Genomic DNA, 22362 nt, shown 5'->3' on the forward strand with positions numbered 1-22362 from the left:
TAATGGAAGAAATATTACATTATCCAGTTATAACACTGGTCCCTGGAGCCAGCAAATACTGACTCCTGTCATGCAAATAACTTTTTGTACAAATATTCTATATGATGGCCCAGGAAATAAAGACCAGTGTCTTGCCAGCAACACTGTGAGTCACACTTTCATTACATGGTACCAGAAGAAAATTTAATCTTTGACAAAAATGGGGTAAATGCAGTGTCCTGAATCCCTGCTTATTTTGAATTTTTGTATTTCTTTAAGATTGTTACTCATTTATTAACTGCACCTTCCAGTCGTACCCATCTACCAGCACTGGACCCAAAGAAAAGGAGAACTCTCAGAACTCTTAGTTAAACATGAGTCAGAGACATGGGAAATGGCTGACCAGGGATGTGGAATGTGTTGACAGATTGATACATTGTTTCATTTTCTGTTTGCTTTAAAAAGTGTTTTCTTTCATCCTTTTTGTCCTGTGGGGGGTCATCCTTTTTGTCCTGCGCGGGGGTCTTCCCCCTATAAACTTCTGACTAAGTTCAGCAAGCACTATGAGTTCATAGGAATGCCTGATCAAAAAAGGACCCTACCTGCTCTGGTCAGCACCACTGACCGTTAAAAGCCTGGCCCGCTCTGGCTCTGTGTGGCTCCCGGAAGCAGCCGGCATGTCCCTTCGGTCCCTAGGCGCAGGGAGGCTCTGCGTGCTGCCCCTGCCCCAAGCGCCAGCTCTGCAGCTCCCATTGGCCGGGAACTGCAGCCAATGGGGTGGTGCCTGCAGGGTGCGGGGAGCAGCGCCGGAGCCACCTTGCCGTGCCTCTGCCCAAGAGCCAGACATGCTGGCTGCTTCTGGCAGCCACCTGGGGTAAGTGCTGCCCAGAGCCCGTACCCTGAACCCCCTCCCGCACCCCAACCTACTGCCCCAGATCGGAACCTCTTCCTGCACCCAAACTCCCTCCCAGAACCTGCACCCCACACCTCAACCCCTGCCCCAACCCAGAGCCCCCTCCTACACTCTGAACCCCTCATTTCTGGTCCCACCCCAGAGCCTGCACCCCCAGCCAGAGCCCTCACCCCCTTCTGCACCCAACCCCCTGCCCCAGCCCTGAGCCCCCTCCCACACTCCAAGGCCCTTGACCACACACCCCAGCCCAGAGTCCTCTCCTGCACCCCAAACCCTGCATCCCACGTCCCCCTCCCAGAGCCTGCACCCCCAACCACAGCTGTCATCTCCTCCCGCACCCCTGTCCCTGTGAAAATGAGCGAGTGAGCAACGGTGGGGGAGAGTGAGTGAAAGGGGGCTCAGAGAAGGGGTGGGGCAGGAGCCTCGGTGTGGGGGCGGGACAAGGATGAGGGCAAGGGTGTTTGGTTTTCTGCAATCAGAAAGTTCACAACTTTAGTTCATCCTTAATTTCTTTAGACCAGAGATGACGCATGGGGGTGGAGGCAGCGTGAGGGGTAATATGCTCCCCCAGATTTGCTGCTTGGTTTGTACTGAGCATGCTCAGTAACACTGCTGAAGCTGGCTGCCCTCACTCTTCCCCCATCACTATCAGCAGGCACAGGTTGTCTCTGCTTTAGCCACTGGTTCTCAGCTATTGCTGTTTGGAAACTGGAAAAGGATGTTGTATGGCCTAGTTAACAGAACAATGGACTAGGTCTCAGGAGAGCTGGGTTCTACCACTGGCCTGCTGCATGACCTTGGACAAGTCATTTCACTGCTTTGTGCCTCAGTTTATCCATCTGTAAAATGGGACTAATGATACTTGGAAAATAGTAAATAGTTTCCACAAAAACATTTTAAAAGGTTTAAAAAAACTAATATTTTCATCAAGATTGTTCAGGGAGCAGGGTTTCCCCCAAAAGGAAACCCCAATAGTTGTTTGTTTTTAAAAACTGAAAAACGTTTGATTTTCAAAACCAAAAGAATGTTAGTTTTCAATTATTTTCAGTTTCTCCAACCGACAAACCCAAATCTCTTGTCTATATGCAACTACTACTGTGTACTGGAGTCGGGGTTATTTCTCCAGCGCTCTGTGGAAAAGAAGCAACACACACAAGAGCAGGTGAGAGCTTGACCTTTTTTATTTCTTAGCTCCAGTCATTTGACATGGCTCAGGGCTCCAAAAGGTTAAAATCCCTTCCCTATGGCAAACTGTCTATTGACTACACTGCCTGCTGCTACACCTGGATGTGCTGGTACACACTGGACGTCGGATTCTGCTTCAAGATAGCACAAGTATCAGCAATATAGTCTGCATAGAAAGCAGCACTAGTAGCAACCCATATGACTACAAATCCCAGCATACAATGCGATGCATGGGGCATACGTGACCTCACACGCAATGCCGTGAGTAGAGCCTGCAGCTCCCAGCATGCGCTGTAGTTTTTGCCGCGGTGTCTGCCGGGAGCGGCCGCCTATTTGTGGCCCCATTGCCTGCTGGGACTTGTAGTCTTAATGCTTTCTAAACTCGCTGCCAACAGTCCTTATTGGTATCAACCGGGAGGTGGGCGGGCCTAGGCCCGCCCGTCCCAGTACCCGCTGTAGGGCCGACCCCCACAGGTACTGACCATTACCCCGCCCCTTCCCTCGCGAACCTGGGCCTAGCCCCGCCTCCCTTTGCGCGAGGAGGGGGAGGGGCAGCTGGTGTGGCGGCGGCGGTGGCTGAGCGAGGGAGCGCGACGGGGAGCAGGTGAGGAGGCGTCGGGGTCCCCGCGGCCCTTGGGGCACGCGGGTGGGGTGGGGGGTGGAGTCTGTGCGCAGGGAGGGAGCCGAGCCCCCCGAGAGGCGGGGTATTGGCGGCCCGTGGGCGGTGGAACATGGGCAGCCCCCGCGCGCTGAGGGGGGAGGTATCGTGACCCCCCTGCCGGGCAGGCTAGTCACTGAGACCCTGGTCGCGGGCAGCCCCTGTCCTCCCCCCGCCCGGGTAGGAGCCTCGAGCGCTGGGGTGAGGGGAGCCCCCGCCGCAGCCATGGCGCGCGGTGCTCAGCGGCTCCTCTCTGCTGGCGCGAGCTGCTCCGAGCCTGGCAGGGCTCGCCCCAGGGGCTCGGCAAGCGCGCCCCTGCTCTGCCCACGCTGCCTGGCCGGTCTCTCCCCCCACCCCACCCCCGAGGTGGCTGCATGTTAGTGATGGGCGAATGAAACTCATTCGGGAATAAAATAAATCCTATATTTCATCGTCAGGTGGGTGAGTGTACTTTGCGTCTGGGCTGGTATATCGACCTGCCTTGTAGCGGGCGGGTGTTCAAGTTTTTTGGAAGCCTTAAAAGTAGGAATCGCTTGTGGATCTGTATAGTACGTAAAGAACCTGCGGTCTGGTTCAAGGGGCCTGCCACTGGAGCCTGATTCTGCTCCCACTGAGGTTTTGCCATTGACTTAATGGGTTAGAAAAAACGGTTCTGACAACATACACCAGGTATGAAGGCCTAAATCTGAAGATAGTGCAGATACTGTAAATGTAAGATACTGTTTCTTATTCATAAAAGTTGTATGCATTATAAAATACTCAAATTGCCTATATCAGCAGTTTTCAACCTGTGGTTCGTGGACCCCTAGGAGTCCCCAGTCTATGCCCAAGGTTTCCAAAGGGGTCTGCATCTCCACTTGAAATTGTTTAGGAGTCCGCAAATGAAAAAAGGTTGAAAAGCGCTGGCCTATATGGTATAAATTATGTAAGAAGAAAACGTTCAAATTACCAGATTCCAGAGGAAAGGGAGGTAGAGGAAGTTTTCCATGTATCTTCTTGTACTGTATATAGATGCACCTGATATGCCTATTTATCTAATAGATTTGGAAAATGTTATGTTAAAAAAGAGCAGTTTGCACTCTGATGGTGTAATAAAATCGGGGTTGTAGCACAGTGCCAAATGTTCATTTGCTTGATATTTGCCACATTTTTGGAATGTGTTCTAACAGTTTTTAAGTAATACAAACTAATGAGCAGATGTCAACCGATGACTGGATAAAGGGGTAGTGGCGATTGTTATTTAGTTTTAAAAACTTAAATTATTCAGAACCATTAAGACATGGATATAGCTAGCCTATGTGAGCACACTTTTTTTATTGCTGACGCCTTTGTCTTGCTGATTAATAAGCTCCTGTATGTTTTTTACAACACTTTGCACAACTGGCCTTAGCTTCACTGAGTCTCTGAGCAATATCTCAGTAAACTAATAAATGGCTAAATGGACAGTATCCATTTAAATTTAGCCCAAAATTTATTTTTTGTAAAAACAAGCTTTTATAGAACCTAAGACCCATAGAGATGTTCCTAAAATTTAACAAAAATCAAGTGTTTGAAACCAGAACTCTAGAAGTGAAATTGACTAAAACAAAACTGACTCTATTGTCCAAACAGAGAAGCACTAAAATTAAACAGAGCATAAATAGTGACAAGTAAATTAAAAAAAAAAAAAATCAATCTAAAGTTCTAAATAAAATTTTGTTTACAATATATGATTTTAAGTTTTGTGGTTTTTAACTTTTTTGTGTGTGGCTTTAGTGAAAAACATGCTGTTTTTTTAAACTGTTATCAGTATCCAACACGTTTAAATACAGACAAATTCTTTCTTTATGGTGTGTTGAGTTTAGATGGTTCACTTCAAGGAGAGAAGAGTTGGGTGTTGTAAACATGGAGACAGGAGAGATTGGCATCTTTGTTTTGTAGCATGTGATGATACAGAGATTCTGGAATCCAGTTCTTTGATGGTATTTATTTAGCAGTTAATCATTTTCAGACAACAACTTCAAAGGTGACTCCTCTTTTCTTTCTATTTAATTCTTGCTTTGCTGTTGGGGTTGAACTATCCCAAACAGAGGTTTGGGAGAGGAACAAATCTCTTCTGAAGATCAGGGAAAATCCAGGTCTCTCTGGATAAGATGAAGAAAAGTTGTTTACTTTGTTGTAGCGTTAGAATGTGCTGAATGTTTTGCTGTATGCATCCGTGAAGTTGCTGGGGTGTAATGATTCCACTGCTTTATTGTAATGAAATATGAGAGTAGTATTAAACTTTAATACATTAGATAGGTAGCTCATTTAAAATTATCCTTAACCGGTCATCCTCACTGCATCAGTGTGGGCCTCTTATCTGTCAAAATACTTTTAAGCAAGTAGCAAAACAGTTTTTTGTCTGTTTTTTCTTCTTCATTTTCATGTGTTGTGTCAATCCAAAATGTGTAGGAGCGATTACCTTAAGTTCAGTTGAGATTTTGGGCTGTCACATTTGCATTGTTTTCTTTTGCTGATGATTTGGCTTCCATACATTCTAGTTTTTTATTGTATTTTTGAACTCTGCCATTAGCAAATCATGACAGATCAAAAGGTTTTTGTTGTTGAGAATTTAAAACTGTGTAACATGATCTCCAAGTATGAAGTAGTGTGTTCTTGCACATTATGTGTGTCTTTAAAGTCAGGGCACCTGAAGGAGTTAAGAACATAAGAACAGCCGTACTGGGTCAAAACAAAGGTCCATCTAGCCCAGTATTCTGTCTTCCGACAGTGGCCAATGTCAGGTGCCCCAGAGGGAATGAACAGAACAGGTAATCATCAAGTGATCCATTCCCTGTCGTCCATTCCCAGCTTCTGGCAAACAGAGGCTAGGGACACCATCCCTGCCCATTTTGGCTAATAGCCATTGATGGCTCTGTTCTCCATGAATGTATCTAGTTCTTTTTTGAATCCTCTTGTAATCTTGGCCTTCACAACATCCTCTGGCAAAGAGTTCCACAGGTTAACTGTGCGTTGTGTGACAAAATACTTCCTTTTCTTTGTTTTAAACCTGCTGCTTTTAATTTCATTTGGTGACCCCTAGTTCTTATGATATGAGAAGGAGTAAATTACACTTCCTTGTTTATTTTCTCCACATCAGTCATGATTTTATAGACTTCTATCATATCCCCCCTTAGTCGTTTCTTTTCCAAGCTGAAAAGTCCCAATCTTATTAATCTCTCCTCATACAGAAGTCGTTCCATACTCCTGGTCATTTTTGTCGCCGTTTTCTGAACCTTTTCCAATTCCAATATATCTATTTTGAGAAGGGGTGACCACATCTGCAATCAGTATTCAAGATGCGGGTGTACCACGGATTTATATAGAGGCAATATGATATTTTCTTTCTTATTATCTATCCCTTTCCTAATGATTCTCAACATTCTGTTCACATTTTTGACTGCCGCTGCACATTGAGTGGATGTTTTCAGAGAACTATTCACAATGACTCGAAGTTCTTTCTTGAGTGGTAACAACTAATTTAGACCCCATCATTTTATATGTATAGTTGGGATTATGTTTTCCAATGTGCATTATTTTGCATTTATCAACATTGAATTTCATCTACTATTTTGTTGCCCAGTCACCTAGTTTTGTGACATCCCTTTGTAGTTTTTCACTGTCTGCTTTGACTATCTATCTTAACTATAGACTTAACTATCTTGAGTAGTTTTGTATCATCTGCAAATTTTGCCACCTCACTGTTTACCCCTTTTTCCAGATCATTTATGAATATGTTGAATAGTACTGGTCCCAGTACAGACCCCTGTGGGACACCACTATTTTTCTGTCTCCATTCTGAAAACTGACCATTTATTCCTACTCTTTGTTTCCTATCTTTTAATCAATTATCAATCAATGAGAGGACCTTCCCTCTTATCCCATGGCAGCTTACTTTGCTTAAGAGCCTTTGGTGAGGGACCTTGTCAAAGGCTTTCTGAAAATCTAAGTACACTATATCCACTGGATCCCCCTGTCCACATGCTTGCTGACCCCCTCAAAGAATTCTAGTAGATTGGTGAGGCATGAGTTCCCTTTACAAAAACCATGTTGACTCTTCCCCAACAAATTATGTTCATCTATATGTCTGACAATTTTGTTCAACCAGTTTGCCCGGTACTGAAGTCAGACTTACAGACTTGTAATTGCCGGGATCACCTCTGGAGCCCTTTTAAAAAATTGCCGTCACATTAGCTATCCTCCAATCATTTGGTACTGAAGCAGATATAAATGATAGGTTACACACCACAGTTAGCAGTTCTGCAATTTCACATTTGAGTTTCTTCAGGACTCTTGGGTGATACCATCTGGTCCTGGTGACTTATTCCTGTTTAATTTATCAATTTGTTCCAAAACCTCTTCTAATGACACCTCAATCTGGAACAGTTCCTCAGATTTGTCACATAAGAAGAATGGCTCAAGTTTGGAAATCTCCCTCACATCCTCAGCCGTGAAGACTGATGAAAAGAATTCATTTAGTTTTTCCACAATGGCCATATCGTTTTTGAGCGCTCCTTTAGCATCTCGAACATCCAGTGGCCCCACTGGCTGTTTAGCAGGCTTCCTGCTTCTCATGTACTTAATTTTTTTTGCTATTACTTTTTGAGTCTTTGGCTGGTTGTTCTTCACATTCTTTTTTGGCCTTCCTAATTATATTTTACACTTCACTTGCCAGAGTTTATGCTCCTTTCTATTTTCCTCACTAGGATTTAACTTCCACTTTTTAAAGAATGCCTTTTTGCCTTTCACTGCTTCTTTTACTTTGTTGTTTTTTTCACACTTTTTTGGTTCTCTTACTGTGTTTTTTAATTTGGGGTATACATTTAAGTTGAGCCTCTATTATGTTGTATTTAAAAAGTTTCCATGCAGCTTGCAGGGATTTCACTTTTGGCAATGTACCTTTTAATATTTGTTTAACTAACTTCCTCTTTTTTGTGTAGTTCCCTATTCTGAAATTAAATGCTACTGTGTTGGGCTTCTGTGGTGTTTGCCTCGCCACAGAGATGTTAAATTTAATTATATTATGGTCACTATTACCAAGCAGTCCAGCTATATTCACGTCTTGGACCAGATCCTGCGCTTTACTTTGGACTAAATCAAAAATTGCCTCTCCTCTTGTGAGTGCCAGGATTAGCTGCTCCAGGAAGCAATCATTTAAGGTGTTACAAAACTTTACCTCTGCATCCCATCCTGAGGTGACATGTACCAGTCAATATGGGGATAGTTGAAATCCCCCATTATTATTGAGCTTTTTATTTTTATAGCCTCTACTCTTCTTTTGTTCTGCAAATGCTTCCAATACTTAATGCTTCCAGCTCAAACCATGTAAAATGTGCCCAGATAACATGGTTATAAACGCCCTATAAATGCCTGTAATATTGTATGCTCTACACTTAAGCATTTTTTCAAACTTATAATTTCCTTTGCAAGGATACGTGCCATATTTTAGTACATATGAAATATACACAAATGTATCTTCCATTCCACCCACACCTGTAGGTTACTGTGTGTTTCCTGTTGATTCATGATATGTAAATCATCATTATTATTATTATGGATTTGGTTTATGTTGTGTGCTTCTTAAGCCTTACAAAAACTTATAACAACAACACTTCAGGAGGGAAGCTTCAATTTGTTTATGCTAAATATTAGTAATTAGTAAAGTAGTTGCCGTTTGTTTTAAGTATCTATCTATGTAACCTAAAAGTTATAATTTTTCCCCTGGTGATGCAACACTTGGCGGCGGGGGAAGCTTCCCCTTGGAGAGGCTAGTCCCCTGCCCTGCCTCTTCTGGCCAAGGCCACGTACCACTTGCTGCTCTCAGCCCCCGCCCCACTGTGCTGAGAGCTAGGTGGGGCCATGAGTGGGTGGGGGACCTGAGCTCAGCCGGGGTCAAGTTCTCGGCCGGCACCGGCAGAGCTCTCAACCCTAGCTGAAGCCCTGAGCCTCTCCCCTATTCTGCCCCTTCCATCTGCCCATGGTCCAACCCCGTTCTGCCTCTTCCCCTGCGGCTCTGTCCCCACTCCACTGTTTCTCTCCAAGGCCCCCGCTCCTTCTCCCCCCACACCCTGCTGCAGCCCTGAGACCGGAAACACTCTGTGCCCCTGCGAGGGCCCCAGGGCCACAGCAGGGAGTGAGAGTTCCTCCAGCCCCGGGGCAATGGCAGGGGAGATTTTTCCGAGTGTCCCAAATCCACCACTGTTCCCCTTTCCCGGCTGCCTCCCCCGGTCTCCATTTTGCATCACCCATGATGCAACAGTATTTAAATACAATCTTTTTCTTTGGGTTTGTGTAATGGGATGCAAGTCATACCTTAACTACCCATTCAGGTTTTAATGGCTCTGAGATGTAGAGGACCTCTCTGACAATGCACCTTTTAAAAATTAAAGATTAACTTTTGAGGGGGCACTTAACATGATAGCAAATTCCATGTGACCGTGTTTTAAGTGTTATCTTAATGTAACTGTGGACTCCTCCAAATACAGTATTTTAATATTATATTCATTGTAGAAATATTAAGAAAGATAGTCATTTCAAAGTGGGTTTTTTTTTGTTTCCAGATATTGTATTCTTGAAAAGAAGAGAATGAACCTTAAATTCTTGGACCACAAAGTGTAGATTTGCTGAAGTTTTCTAATGAAGAATGGCAACCCCCTACGTTCCTGTTCCTATTCCTATAGGAAGTTCCTCTTCCAACTTTACAACAAACAGAAACCAAAGAAGTTCTTCCTTTGGGAGCATCTCAACAAATTCAAATTCTTCAAAAGGGCAGCTGGAGGACTCTACCATTGGTAGTTTTAAAAAGATGAGTGTGCCTGAACAGATTGGCTCCACGTCATCTATATGTAGCAGCCCACTTGTTAGGACTAAATTTACAGGTGTGGACACATCTGTTGAATACTGTACTCAGCCTATGAAAGATATTGAGCAAAATACAGACTCTGGGAGCTGGGAAGATCGACCTTCTACACCTACCATACTGGGGTATGAGGTGATGGAAGAAAGGGCAAAATTCACTGTAAGTTTGTTTCAGTGAAGTGCAGTTCCTCCTATAAAGATAATGGGATCATGAATTTTATTTCATAATGCTTTTCATTTAAATAATTAAACCTTCCGTTCAAGGATCTGAGTGTGTTACAAACTTTAATTTAGATTCAAAATACTGCTGAGATGTCAGAGTAGTTTCCCCATTGTACGGATGGGGAAACTGAGGCACGTAGGTTTTCTTTCCCAAAGTCTCAGACACTCTGCAATGGAACCCAGTTAATTGCCTTATAGATTCCAAGGTCAGAACAAACCACTGTGATGATCTAGTCTGACCTTATGTATAACACAGGCCCATTGAACTCACCAGAAATAATGCCTAGAGCATATCTTTTAGAAAAACATCCAATATTGATTTAAAAATTGTTAGGGATGGAGAATCCACCACGAGCCTAGGTAAATTATACCAATGGTTAATTAAATAACTAACTGTTAAAACTTTACATCTTTTTTTCCAGTTTGAATTTGTTTAGCTTCAACTTCTAGCCATTGGATCATCTTATACCTTTCTCTGCTACACTGAAGAGCCCGTTACGAAATATTTGTTCCCTAGGTAGATACTTAAGACTGCAATCAAATCACACCTTAACTTTCTCTTTATTAAGATAAATAGACTAAGCTCTTTGAATCTCACTGTAAGGCATGTATTCTGATTCTTTAATCATTCTCGTGGCTCTTTCTGAATTCTCTTCCAATTTATCAACATCCTTTTTGAATCGTGGTCACCAGAACTGACCACAGTATTCCTGCAGCAGTCACACCAGTGTCAAACATAGATATAAAATAACCTCTCTACTCCTATTCGAGATTCCCCTATTTATACATCCCAGGATTGCATTAGCTCCTCTGCCCACAAAAATAAATTGGGAGTTTATGTTCTGCTGATTATCCACTGTGACCCCCAAATATTTTTCAGAGTCACTGCTTCTCAGGATAGTCCCCCAACCAGGGAAATGTGGCCTGCATTCTTTGTCTGTAGATGTATATATTTACATTTAACCTATTAAAAGGCATAATGTTTGCTTGTGCCCAGTTTACCAAGCAATCTAGATTGCTCTGAGTCAGTAACCTGTTCTTTTCATTATTTACCGCTACCCCATTTTTTGGTGTCATTTGCCAACTTTATCAGTGATGATTTTGTTTTCTTCCAGGTCATTGATAAAAATGTTAAATAGTGTAGGGCCAAGAACCTATCCTTGCGGGACAGACTTGGAAACACACCCACTCGTTGATTCTTTCCCATGTACAGTTATATTTTGAGACCTGCCAATTTTTAATGCATTGAATGTTTGCCATGTTAATTTTATATCATTCTAGTTTTTACTCACAATGTGTGGTACCAAGTCAGATAACTTACAGAAGTCTAAATATACCCAAACTTGTAAATTCATCAAAAAAGATACCAAGTTAGTTTGACAGGATCTATTTTTCATTAAACCCTTGTTGATTTAAATTAATTACAGTACCCTCTTTGTATTCCTATTCAGGTCCTGTATCAGCTACTCTATTACCATAAGACCATCTTTCCTCCTTTCAGGTCAAAAATTCCTTGGGGAAAAAAATACCAAGCAAGTGATAGAATCATAGTTATCAGGGTTGGAAGGGACCTCAGGAGGTCATCTAGTCCAACCCTTGCTCAAAGCAGGACCAATCCCCAACTAAATCATCCCAGCCAGGGCTTTGTCCAGCCTGACCTTAAAAACCTCTAAGGAAAGAGATTCCACCACCTCCCTAAGTAACCCATTCCAGTGCTTCACCACCCTCCTAGTGAAAAAGTTTTTCCTAATATCCAACCTAAACATCCCCCACTGCAACTTGAGACCATTACTCCTTGTTCTGTCATCTGGTACCACTGAGAACAGCCGAGCTCCATCCTCTTTGGAACCCCCTTTCAGGTAGTTGAAAGCAGCTATCAAATCCCGCCTCATTCTTCTCTTCTGCAGACTAAACAATCCCAGTTCCCTCAGCCTCTCCTCATAAGTCATGTGCTCCAGCCCCCTAATCATTTTTGTTGCCCTCTGCTGGACTCTTTCAATTTTTTCCACATCCTTCTTGTAGTGTGGGGCCCAAAACTGGACACAATACTCCAGATGAGGCCTCACCAATGTGGAATAGAGGGGAATGATCACGTCCCTCGATCTGCTAGCAATGCCCCTACTTATACAACGCAAAATGCAATTAGCCTTCTTGGCAACAAGGGCACACTGTTGACTCGTATCCAGCTTCTCGCCCACTGTAACCCCTAGGTCCTTTTCTGCAGAACTGCTGCCTTGCCATTCGGTCCCTAGTCAGTAGCAGTGCATGGGATTCTTCCGTCCGAAGTGCAGGATAAGTAGCTATGGGAGAGATTCTTCATGTTTTAATGTCTGAAAGATAATTTATCCGCTTTAAAACAAGCATTAAAAGACTGACATGTTTTTTATCTTTACAGCTGTTAAAGAACTTGCTAAAATGCCAAAACTACATGTTTTGTAGCTTTTTGTTTTGCCAGTGTTAGCCCCTTTAAAACAGATCTGTTGTGTTCCAAACACTTCAGTATGAATGCATGAACAATAAGCTGCAAACAATCATGTCTGGCATCTCATGTCAAAATACCAGCTTAACTGTTCTGAAAATTATTTACGGAACGTGTGGAATAGCTGCCAGTTGTAATTCCTTTGACATCCCATTTAGAACTAAACAGATGAAGAAGGCATTTACTTCAATGGATGTGGTTGAGGCACTTCATTGAGACTTCACATTCCTAAAGATTGTGACTTCTAAGTGAAGAAAATCACTTGTGATTAAGAGGCCAATGTGAAATAATGTGTACAGTTTCCTAGTAATGGTCAGGAAAATAATATTAATCACAAAGCAAGTAGGTGCAAATTAGATGGGGCTGGAAATTGGTGAATGGAGGTCTTTTTTTTTTTTTCTCTCTAATTCAGCTTCAGTTTCTTCCAGGTTAATAGTGACTGGAAGTTAATGCCATCAGACACTTACAAATATACTTTTAAAAATGAAAGTTATGAATCTCTTTGTAAGAAGTTTTTTCACTTATAGTATTTTAAAGGAAGTTAACATTTATTTCAGTGACTTCATACATTTCTCAACTTTTAACATTATCCTCGCTATCATTCCAAAAAACACATTAGCAAAATTATGTCACATATAAGTTAATTTTTAGGTTTCTAATAAATACTAGCTTCAAAACTGTGGTGACAGAATGAATGGTGCTGTTATGCTAACAAGTAAGTTTGATCTGAAAAGATGCTAACAGTGAAGTTGTTATAAGAACAATCATGTTCACTTCAGCTTCTTTTAAAATACAAAGATAAAATCATCAAATGCAAAAGGACAAAATAAGATATAAATAAGTGTCTCTATTCTGTAACACTTAAGGTCATATTTAATTAATATAAATATTTACAGGATCGGGGCCAAAGTGTGTGTGTTTGTTTTGTTTGTTTTTTTAAATACAAACATGGGGAGCTTAACAAAAGAGAGGCTTGGCTTTGGACTACAATAAATCTTTTAGTTTGGGAATCCTATCATATGTGCTCCAGGTATTATATTTACACTGATACTTAATTTTTCAGGTTTTTTGCTCTTGCTGAATGCCTTGCTTCTCTTTCCTATAACTGTTGCATTTAAAAATGTATAGTGGGGAACTATTCAACATCTGTGTTTCATGTTTTCAATAAGTAAGTGAAAACCGAGTTATACCTATAAAAACTGTGAGCATTAAGTAATAAGTGAATCAATCACTGATGGATCACATCAGTAATCAGACCTGTGAAACCTTCTTAAAATCAATAAGGCACAGAGGAGGAAGAGGGAAGCTCAATAGAAATAGCTTTTTGAAAAGTTACCAGGAAGAAGACTTCCTTGCTATAGTGGTCAAATACTTTAACATATGGTATTCCCTAAAATATAAATAGCCTTAAATTTCTTCTTTTTGTAGTTTTTGGAATTCAATGACTCCTGCAAGAGTTGCTTTGAAAAGTTGAAGTTTAACTTCATTTTTATTATAGAACACTTTGCTGCTAAAATTTAGTATAAAATTATTGAAATACTTTACTGTTAAACACTTGGTTTCATGTAGTAAGGTGGCTAAGCCAAATGATTATTTTAAAAATAGAAATCTTTTGTGTATAGCACATAAAGCAATGCAAGTAAAGTTGTAAACCAATTATCAGTTGGAAAACCCGACATAAGTCTTGGAAGATTTGAGGGAAGGGAGATTTAAATGATGATAATCTTGGAAGATGTTGATCCAGAAAATATTCAGGACACGGACAGATTCATTATTTTCTGCATATACATAAGCAGACTGTCTTTTTGCATAACTCTGACTGCAGAACTCTACAGTCTTTTAAATGGCTCTGTGGACTTGTTCTTTTATGCTTATTTAATTGCTTGGTGGCAGAGCATTTTCATAAACTGCAGTAACAATCTCTAAACATGTTGAAAACACAAACCAATTGTCAGTTATAGTATATACAGATGAGTGATTTTAGCTTTCATAACCTACAGTTCTCCATCCTTATGTTTCATCACATCAGCAATTAGTTTGTATCGGTGTCTTGGTTTTACAAATGAATTTTGTATCATTAGTCTGAATTACAAGATAAGATCTTATATTTTTAAACCACTGTACAATGCAACTTACACAGAGAAGTGATTTCTATCAGTCTCAATGCTTCAACACATAGAGTTCTACACTCTAAGAAAGTTTTTTTTTTTTTAAGTTAATTAGTGACTATAATAAACATAGGGTATGTCTGTGCAGCAAAGAAAAATTCACAGCTGGCCTGTACCAGCCAACTCGGGCTCACAAGATGCTGGTCTGTTTCATTGCAGTGTAGACTTCTGAGCTTGGGCTGAGCCCAAGCCTTGGGACCCTGCAGGGTGGGAGAGTCCCAGGGCTCGGGCTCCAGCCCAAGCTTAGAAGTCTACACAGCAGTGAAACAACCTCACAGCCCAAGCCCCACAAGCCCAAGTCAGCTGGCATGGTCTAGCCACGGGTTTCTCTTTACTGTGTAGACATATCCATAAAGACCTGTTCATAGATGTGTTTTTGTATTTTCTTTTTCATATCATTCTGTGTATTTATTTTTAAACCATAGTACAACTGTCTACAATGTTACCTTTATGAAGGACCAAATAAGCAAAAAGTAGTCTAACTCTCTGAGAAGGATTCACATAGATTTCCCAGAATTGAGAGTTATTAGCTACTGAGACTATAGCGGAAATTGTATTTACCAGTAAATGAAGAATCTGCTATAAAAAAACTTGAAGTACTGTAAAATTTCCTATACAAGGGGGAAAAGATGGTGAAGCAGAGAATGTATAGGATATCTCTGGGGGAAGAATTGTCTACAATTAAAATTCCAGAAATTTCTTGCTTGTCAATTTAACCAAGGAGCTGTATCAGCCTATACTGTGCCAAAAAAACCCAATATTAACTAAGCTTTTCATTATTTTTCCTTACACTGGGAAATCAAGGTTGTAATCTTGGAGTACTGGAAGTATCTTCACATTGTTTTTACTAATAAACTCATGAGTTCTTGATTCACTGAAGATCTTCATGTACTTAGCTACTGTGTATTGTAGATCAGTGATACTCAACTTATTTTCGTTTGGACAGTGTTTAATATTTTCTATATTACATCATCTCTTTAGCTCCATGGTATTCATGCATTTTTCTATACCATTATCTCTACCTCTGTCACTTTTTTCCCTGCCTCTTTCCTCTCCCCCATATCCAAATGAAAGGTGGAAGAATACTCCCCTGTTGACTGCAGGGAAGGGACAATCTTGAGTAGCCTGCAGGGACAATCTTGAGTAGCCGGCAGGGGGAGTACACAGTGCCTGGGAAGAACATGAAGGTTCATGCATGCATGGGAAAGGGGCTTCCACCCTTGAGGTCTGTTGCCTTACCATTGGGTTGGGATGCGGGAACGAGCTAGTCAACTGGTTCTCATGGAAGCCCAACTCTCCTATTTAGACTTCCCTGGGCTTTTCAAAAGCCTTTTCCTCCATTGTGGATAAAGCTAAAAGGGACCAGCTTTCAAAGGTAAATGAGACGTAGGATTTCACTGGTGGTCTTTTTGCTATGGGGAAAAATGGGAAACCTGAAATCTTCAGACTAAGATCCTCCCTTGATAACTGTTGCCTCGCATGCAGGAGTAGGTAGAGACATTCAGAAGTGAGTCCCAAAGGTGGGCCTACCTGGGTCTACCCCAAGTTATTGGTTGTATGTTGGAAGTCCTGAACACCAAACTGGACCCACTTAAATACCTGGTGTTTGAGAGATGGGGAAGAGGCCCATTAGTGTTGAAGTTGTGGCATGCTGCTTAAAATCCATCCTTTGTGCCTATTGTTCATTTGCCTGCATGTACTGATCAAGTGGGGTTGTTGTGATGTAATGACAGCACATCTGAGTCAAGTGATCAATTACTATAATTTTGATACTGTCAGCTCGGTCACTCTGAACTAGTATGTACATTATTGGCTGGTTTGTCATGTTCAGTCACTTGGGAGGACAAAAACTACCAGGCTGAATAAAAATGTAAGTCAAAACAGTGATTGTCTTTTTGGGGAGGTGGGGGTAGTGGAGGGGGGTTGTCCTGCAGTACCTACATGTGTGAATATGTGCAATCAAGTTTTCAAACCATTATCCAGTGCAAATCTGGATCTTTTAGATGATACAAGTTCAAAATTAATACTGCTCCAGAGCCTGCTTGGTAGCATCAATGTTATGTTTAAGAGGGAGATTGGTCTCATGGATCAGTAAAAAGTAAATACAGGCTAATTCCAACAGACCTAATTAGTTATAGCATGTTTTATTGATGTATCTTTGGTACCAGAGGTTTCAACTTTGGTGGAAAATACTTTGGGGGAAATCCTGGCTCCATTGAAGTCAATCAGAGTTTACCACTGACTTCATTGGAGCCAGGATATCACTCTTTGCTCTTAGAGAGAAAGGAATTTCCCCCTTTTTTTTTTTCCCCTTCCCTTTCCAAGTCAGTCTTCCTTTGCTTAGTTTCCCCTTCATGATCAATGCATGTTAAGTTCCATTTAAATGTTATGAGAGAACTTTTAAATTTAGGGTTTTTTAATCTGTGGAATACCTTTAGTTAATATTTTTGGTTAAACTTTTTTCATTTATATCATCCTTCCACTTTCTTGATCAGGAGAGTGGTTATTTCAGCCTTCCAATCATTGAACTATAATAGGAGGATGCACTGTTTGTACCCTTTTCTGAAGCCATGCTATTGATTTTTACATAATAGGTTTACAAAATACTGGTAAAGAGAAGTCCAGAGGAAAGTTGGGTGGTTTTCAGAAGGTACACTGACTTCTCCAGGCTTAATGACAAGGTGAGTAACAAGTTTAAACTGGCAAGTTCTCAAATGATTTTGTGTGATCTATTTCTTTTGTTTCCTTTATTTCTAACTTTGCTTATCTTATGTTGACTTTTCTACATCTGCTTTTGATTTTGATTTCTTTGCACATATAAAGGATTAGTTTGTTTATACTAATGACTGGAAAACACTGGGATTTATCACTTTTAGAAAATTCATGGAATTTTTTTTCAAGTGAAACTGTTTTAGTGCTTCATAATACACTGTATGTACCTGAATGCAGGGTATTTAATAATTAAACACTTGGATAGAAGTGGGGTAAGACTATCTAGTTGTCTTACAAGAATGATAGAGTATTTATCTAGATTCCTTATCTTCATAGTGTCTCTAATGCAGTAGAATTGTATTGATCGACGGTTAGATCTGATGCTCCTGATTTATATGAGCTCCAAAAGTATGACATATGTTTATGGGAAATGCTAGTCTTCTGTATTTGTCTTCAGAGACTTGGGAGTTAATAGATTCCATAAGTACTTTTATATCAGCTTCTTGTAATTAAAAAAATCAATAAAGGCTAGTACAGGAGAGAGCATGTATAGGCCAGCAACTTAACTTTGAACTTTATAGAAATAATATCCTTTTACAGTGAACTTCTTGTGTTTCTGCTGGACACGTTTGTTCAGTGTTTATAGAACACAAATAGTGGGATACATGAAAATTTAGGAGTATGGGAGTCTACAAGGAGAAATTATATTTTCTCTTTATTCTCAAGAATATCTGCTTCACATTTTGTCTTACTATTTGACATTTCTATTTCTTCTTCAGTATGTTTATTGATGTTTCATTTTTATATTTCTAAACACATTGTAATTTGGCTTTTCATCCTTGTTACATTTTTGTTCAGTTCTTTCTCTTTGTTCTTCTTCTCCTGATCTAACCAATCAAGAGATTATTTAGGCACATGGACCCAAAAAAGCATGGGTGCAATAACGGTTATAACCAATATCTTGGTTATTGTCTTGCAACTTAAGTAACAACTTGCACATTGCACATATACAGTATTTCCATGGAGTCCTTGTGTCTGTTATTGGTTATCCTCTAGGCCACCTGTATAACGACAGGTGTCAAAATACAATAGAATGTTTAAACTAGAAGACCACTGAATATGAATCAGTTTGTCTTCCTGGACAAATTTCAGAGCCTTAACTCCATCTTTCTTATTCTATGCACTGCTTTGGCACTAGCTAAAGCCTAATCATACCCTCTCCCTTCACATTTTCTCTTTCCTTGGCTGTAGTGTTGGTGGTTTCAGTTCAATTGCTAGTAGCCTAGTCATCCATCTAACAATTAACATTTTGTTAGTCCTGTCAAGACAAAGGCCAAGAATTGATAAGCATAGAGATTTAACTCAACACTCTTTCTCTCCAGGTCAAAACTGATTTGTTTTGGTGGAGAAGCTTAATCTTGTTTCGTAGATGAGGGACTGAAGGCATTTTTTGGATGCATTACAAAAAAAATGTTAGTTAGGATATAGGTTGTCAAAGTTGGAAACTAAGACTAAACTGTCTCATGATATTGTCATGCGAGTTTTGTTTGGATGAGTGTGAGTGAAGGCCATTAATATAAAGCCTTTACTTTGAAGTTCCTAGTTTTTTGTCAGCATCATAACATAATAAAGATATTTTGTTTGTTTTAAAGGGAAAACTATCGTAGTGGATTTTTTTGTCTCATTTCACTTGCAGAATTTCACACCTTTCCGATGAGTACTTTCAAAAGTTTTTCTGGCATAAGTTGGAATTTTTCTTTATAATTTTAATATGTGAATCCTCTCAAAGTTTTAGGATTAAAGTACTTTACAGCAAGCTAAATTGGTACTCTAAGGATATACAAGACTTAAAAGAAGCAGAGAGAAAAAGAAGTCTGTCCACTCATATTTATAGTGTTTACTAAGCATGTATTAATACTAGTACTGTGGTCTCTGGATATCTGAGCTAAAAGGCTATACATGCAACAGGGTTCAAAAGACATGATGCAATACAGATCAGCTTAGGCTATGGATTGGGATGATGGCAGAAACCAGAGATAGTCACAGGTGTATGTAGCCTTCAGTTTTCTAGCAAGATAAAGATAACATTACGCTTATAAAACCCCTGACCTAGGTTGATACTGAGATTCATGAGATGGTTGTAATTTCCCTGAAGTTAAAATGAAGGTTTCTATTTGAAATACATGTGATATTTATCACAGAAGTAGACTATTAGGCAATAATTTTTGCCTTTATCATGGAATAATTTTTAACTGCTTACTGCACTGAGTAATTGATATGTCTGTAAGCACAGAGACAGATCTATCTGCAGTAGTGCATAGGTGAATCATATTGAGCACCAGGGTTTGGATAAAGGAATCTGCACAACTTTGAATGTGTGTATATAATATCCACCATACCCAATGTCCCTTTGTTCTGGGCCCCACCTCATGCTTATATCTCTGTTTGGAAAGTACATGCAACAAATAGGGTTGCCAGACATCTGGTTTTCGACTGGAATGCCTGGTTGAAAAGGGACCCTGGCAGCTCTGGTCAACATGGCTAACAGGGCTGCTGAAAGTCTGGTTGGCTGCAGTGGCCAGTGCTGTGTGGCTCCCAGAAGCAGCTGGCATGCCCCTCCGGTTCCTAGGTGCAGATGCAGCCAGGGGAGCTCTGTAGCTACCCCTACCCGTGGCACAGGCATGGCCCCAAGCACTGGCTCCACAGCTTCCATTGGCCAGGAACCGTGGCCAATGGGAGTTGCGAGGGTGGCGCCTCAAATTTATTTTCAGTTCAAGACCTTTATGCATGGTTGAATAAGTAATAAGTTTATGATTTTGGACAGTCAGTTCACTTTCATATTTCATTTTTATATTTGGGTAAAATAGTGTAAAAGTTATTTCTGACACTTCAAAACCATTTCATTGCTGTGTGAATATGCCACAAAATATTTAGCACTGGGATTTTTGCTGGATCTGTGTATCTTGAAATGTTAATGCTCTATGCCATGTATGTGTCAAAATTGATTTTGATTGGCTGGCCCGAAAAAGGGATGACTTGCATTCCTCTGGGTTTGTAATGGCTTTTATATATTTTATTTATATAGCACCTTTCATCCCAAAGAATCCTAAAGTGCTTTACAATGAAATGTTTGATGCTGTAATACTTTAGCATTTGCACAGTGCTTTATAACTCATGAAGGTATACAAAATTAAAGCATCAAAACACAAAAGTGAGGTGGGTAACTCTTCCCATTTTTCAGATGGAAAAATCGAGAGGTCAGTTGACTGCCAAGGGCCAAACAATGAATGGCAACACTGTGATTAGAAACTTACACTGTAGTGTGGATTAGTCATTTTATGTATGCCAAATATTCATGTTGCTTGAGTTAATGGTGATGGAAGGGAATTTCTGATTATTAAGGGAAAAGCTGATTAGTGGCTTATCTAATTCAGTATTTCAGTAGGTACACTATTTGTAGTCTTCCTTCATTTGTCTTTGGTTTCTATTTCAGTTAAAAGATATGTTTCCAGGCTTTCGATTGGCACTTCCACCAAAGCGCTGGTTCAAGGATAATTATAACCCTGACTTCCTGGAAGATCGACAGTTGGGGCTACAAGCATTCCTGCAGAATTTAGTAGCTCATAAAGACATTGCTAACTGGTATGTGCCTGTTTTTTTTCCCCCATGTACTCTAACACCTGGAGTTGGCCTTGCTAGGCTCTAACAAACTAGCCCATCTATTTGAGCAGTAAGGTATGGAATTTTGATGGCTTATGCTCTGCAGTCAACCATTATATAGATTTTACTGCATCTTTTTAATCTCTATAAAGAGGAAATTGTGGTATATTCTATTTTAGATGGTTAATTAAAAACTGCACATTTTAAAAGAATTAAATGCAAGACAAATCACAAGGCATGTTTACTCTGAGATTATTTCTCTGTGCTGAATACAGAATTAATAAATGGCTTTTTATTTATATTGGAATGAGACAATGTTAGGCTTTCACAGTTTTATGGGCCTACAGTACCACACCACAATCACTTCCAACAATGTGCATAAATTTGAGATGTTTAAAGTTATGTAACTTAGTATCACCATGCAAGGTAGTTTTATCAGTGGTATAACAACAGAAGTATTTCTATATTCTGATTTTTCATAATACAATAAAATTTTTCTAGAGTCCCACTGATACGAGACTTTTGAATTGAGGATAATTATACCCTCTTCTTGTGAAGCAAAAGTAACTAACAAATAAAATTTTAAGATTTCATGAGGGAGTAATTGGGGAAGGAGAAGAGATTGAAGTGGGTGCTGGGAGGGAGAAGTGCAAATTAGAGAGCCTCTGCACAGTAGCCTACATTGAAACAAGGAGAGTCGCTAAAAGAAAGGGAAATGGTGTCCATCTCTTTCACCCTCTCAGGGCTTGCACTTAGAAAGGAACCACCAAGTTGTTTCCTTAGACTGTATGAATGTTATTGTGAGCTTTTCCCCCTCAGCCCTTCATAGCTAAAAAAGCTGCCTTTTTATCTCAGGTTAATTAACATGCCTTAGCTATCTTGAGATAAAAAAAATGGCAGTGAAGACCAGACACTTCAGTTTTACCATGAGGTAAACAGCCCTATGCCCCTGCCAGCAGTTAACTGTGGCAAGTTTACCTCATGCTAAAACTGAAGTGCTTTGTCTTCACAGTGTTTTTTATCTTGGGATAGGTAAGGCATGTTAATTACCCTGAGGTGAAAAAGGCAGCTTTTTTAGCTTTGAAGACAAGCCTTTAAGGCTTGTCCACACTTGAAATGCTACAGCAGCACGAAGCTGTAGCACTTCAGTGTAGTAGACACTACCTGTGCCAATGGGAGGGCTTCTCTGTTAGTGTAGGTAATCCACCTCTCTGAGAGGCGGTAGCTAGGATGACAGAAGAATTCTTCCATTGACGTAGTGCTGGGAGTTAGGTTGGCTTACCTACACCACTCAGGGGTGTGGATTTTTCATATCCCTGACCAATATAGGTAAGCCAACATAATTTTCTAATGTAGACCAAGCTTAAGTCTCCTTACCATAAATGTCTTTTTGCAGAGAGTACAAAAATATTTATTGTGTAATTGACTGGAAGGCATCTTGTTCCAAAATCTTTTTTGGGATTGGTCCTAACTACGTGACTATTTGCATGATAGCTGCATTCCACCA

At 40.4% G+C, this 22362-nt stretch overlaps 1 protein-coding gene across 3 annotated transcripts in view; it reads left to right on the forward strand.

The window, feature by feature from the left end:
- The first annotated feature begins 2557 nt into the window (after positions 1–2557).
- Positions 2558–22362, forward strand: part of SNX16 (sorting nexin 16) — a 35907-nt gene continuing 16102 nt past the window's right edge. Inside the window, exons 1-4 of one of the 3 annotated variants that reach the window (XM_054019961.1) lie at positions 2558–2681; positions 9317–9774; positions 17078–17164; positions 20689–20837. In XM_054019961.1, coding sequence (XP_053875936.1) covers positions 9400–9774; positions 17078–17164; positions 20689–20837 — 611 coding nt within the window. In that variant the 5' untranslated portion in view covers positions 2558–2681; positions 9317–9399. Of the gene's footprint in view, positions 2682–2878; positions 3173–3348; positions 3405–9316; positions 9775–17077; positions 17165–20688; positions 20838–22362 lie in introns of those variants that run through there. The other 2 variants (XM_054019962.1, XM_054019963.1) reach the window with 2 other exon arrangements.

Source organism: Malaclemys terrapin, chromosome 2 (assembly GCF_027887155.1).
Source record: "Malaclemys terrapin pileata isolate rMalTer1 chromosome 2, rMalTer1.hap1, whole genome shotgun sequence".
Taxonomy (NCBI): Eukaryota; Metazoa; Chordata; order Testudines; family Emydidae; genus Malaclemys; species Malaclemys terrapin.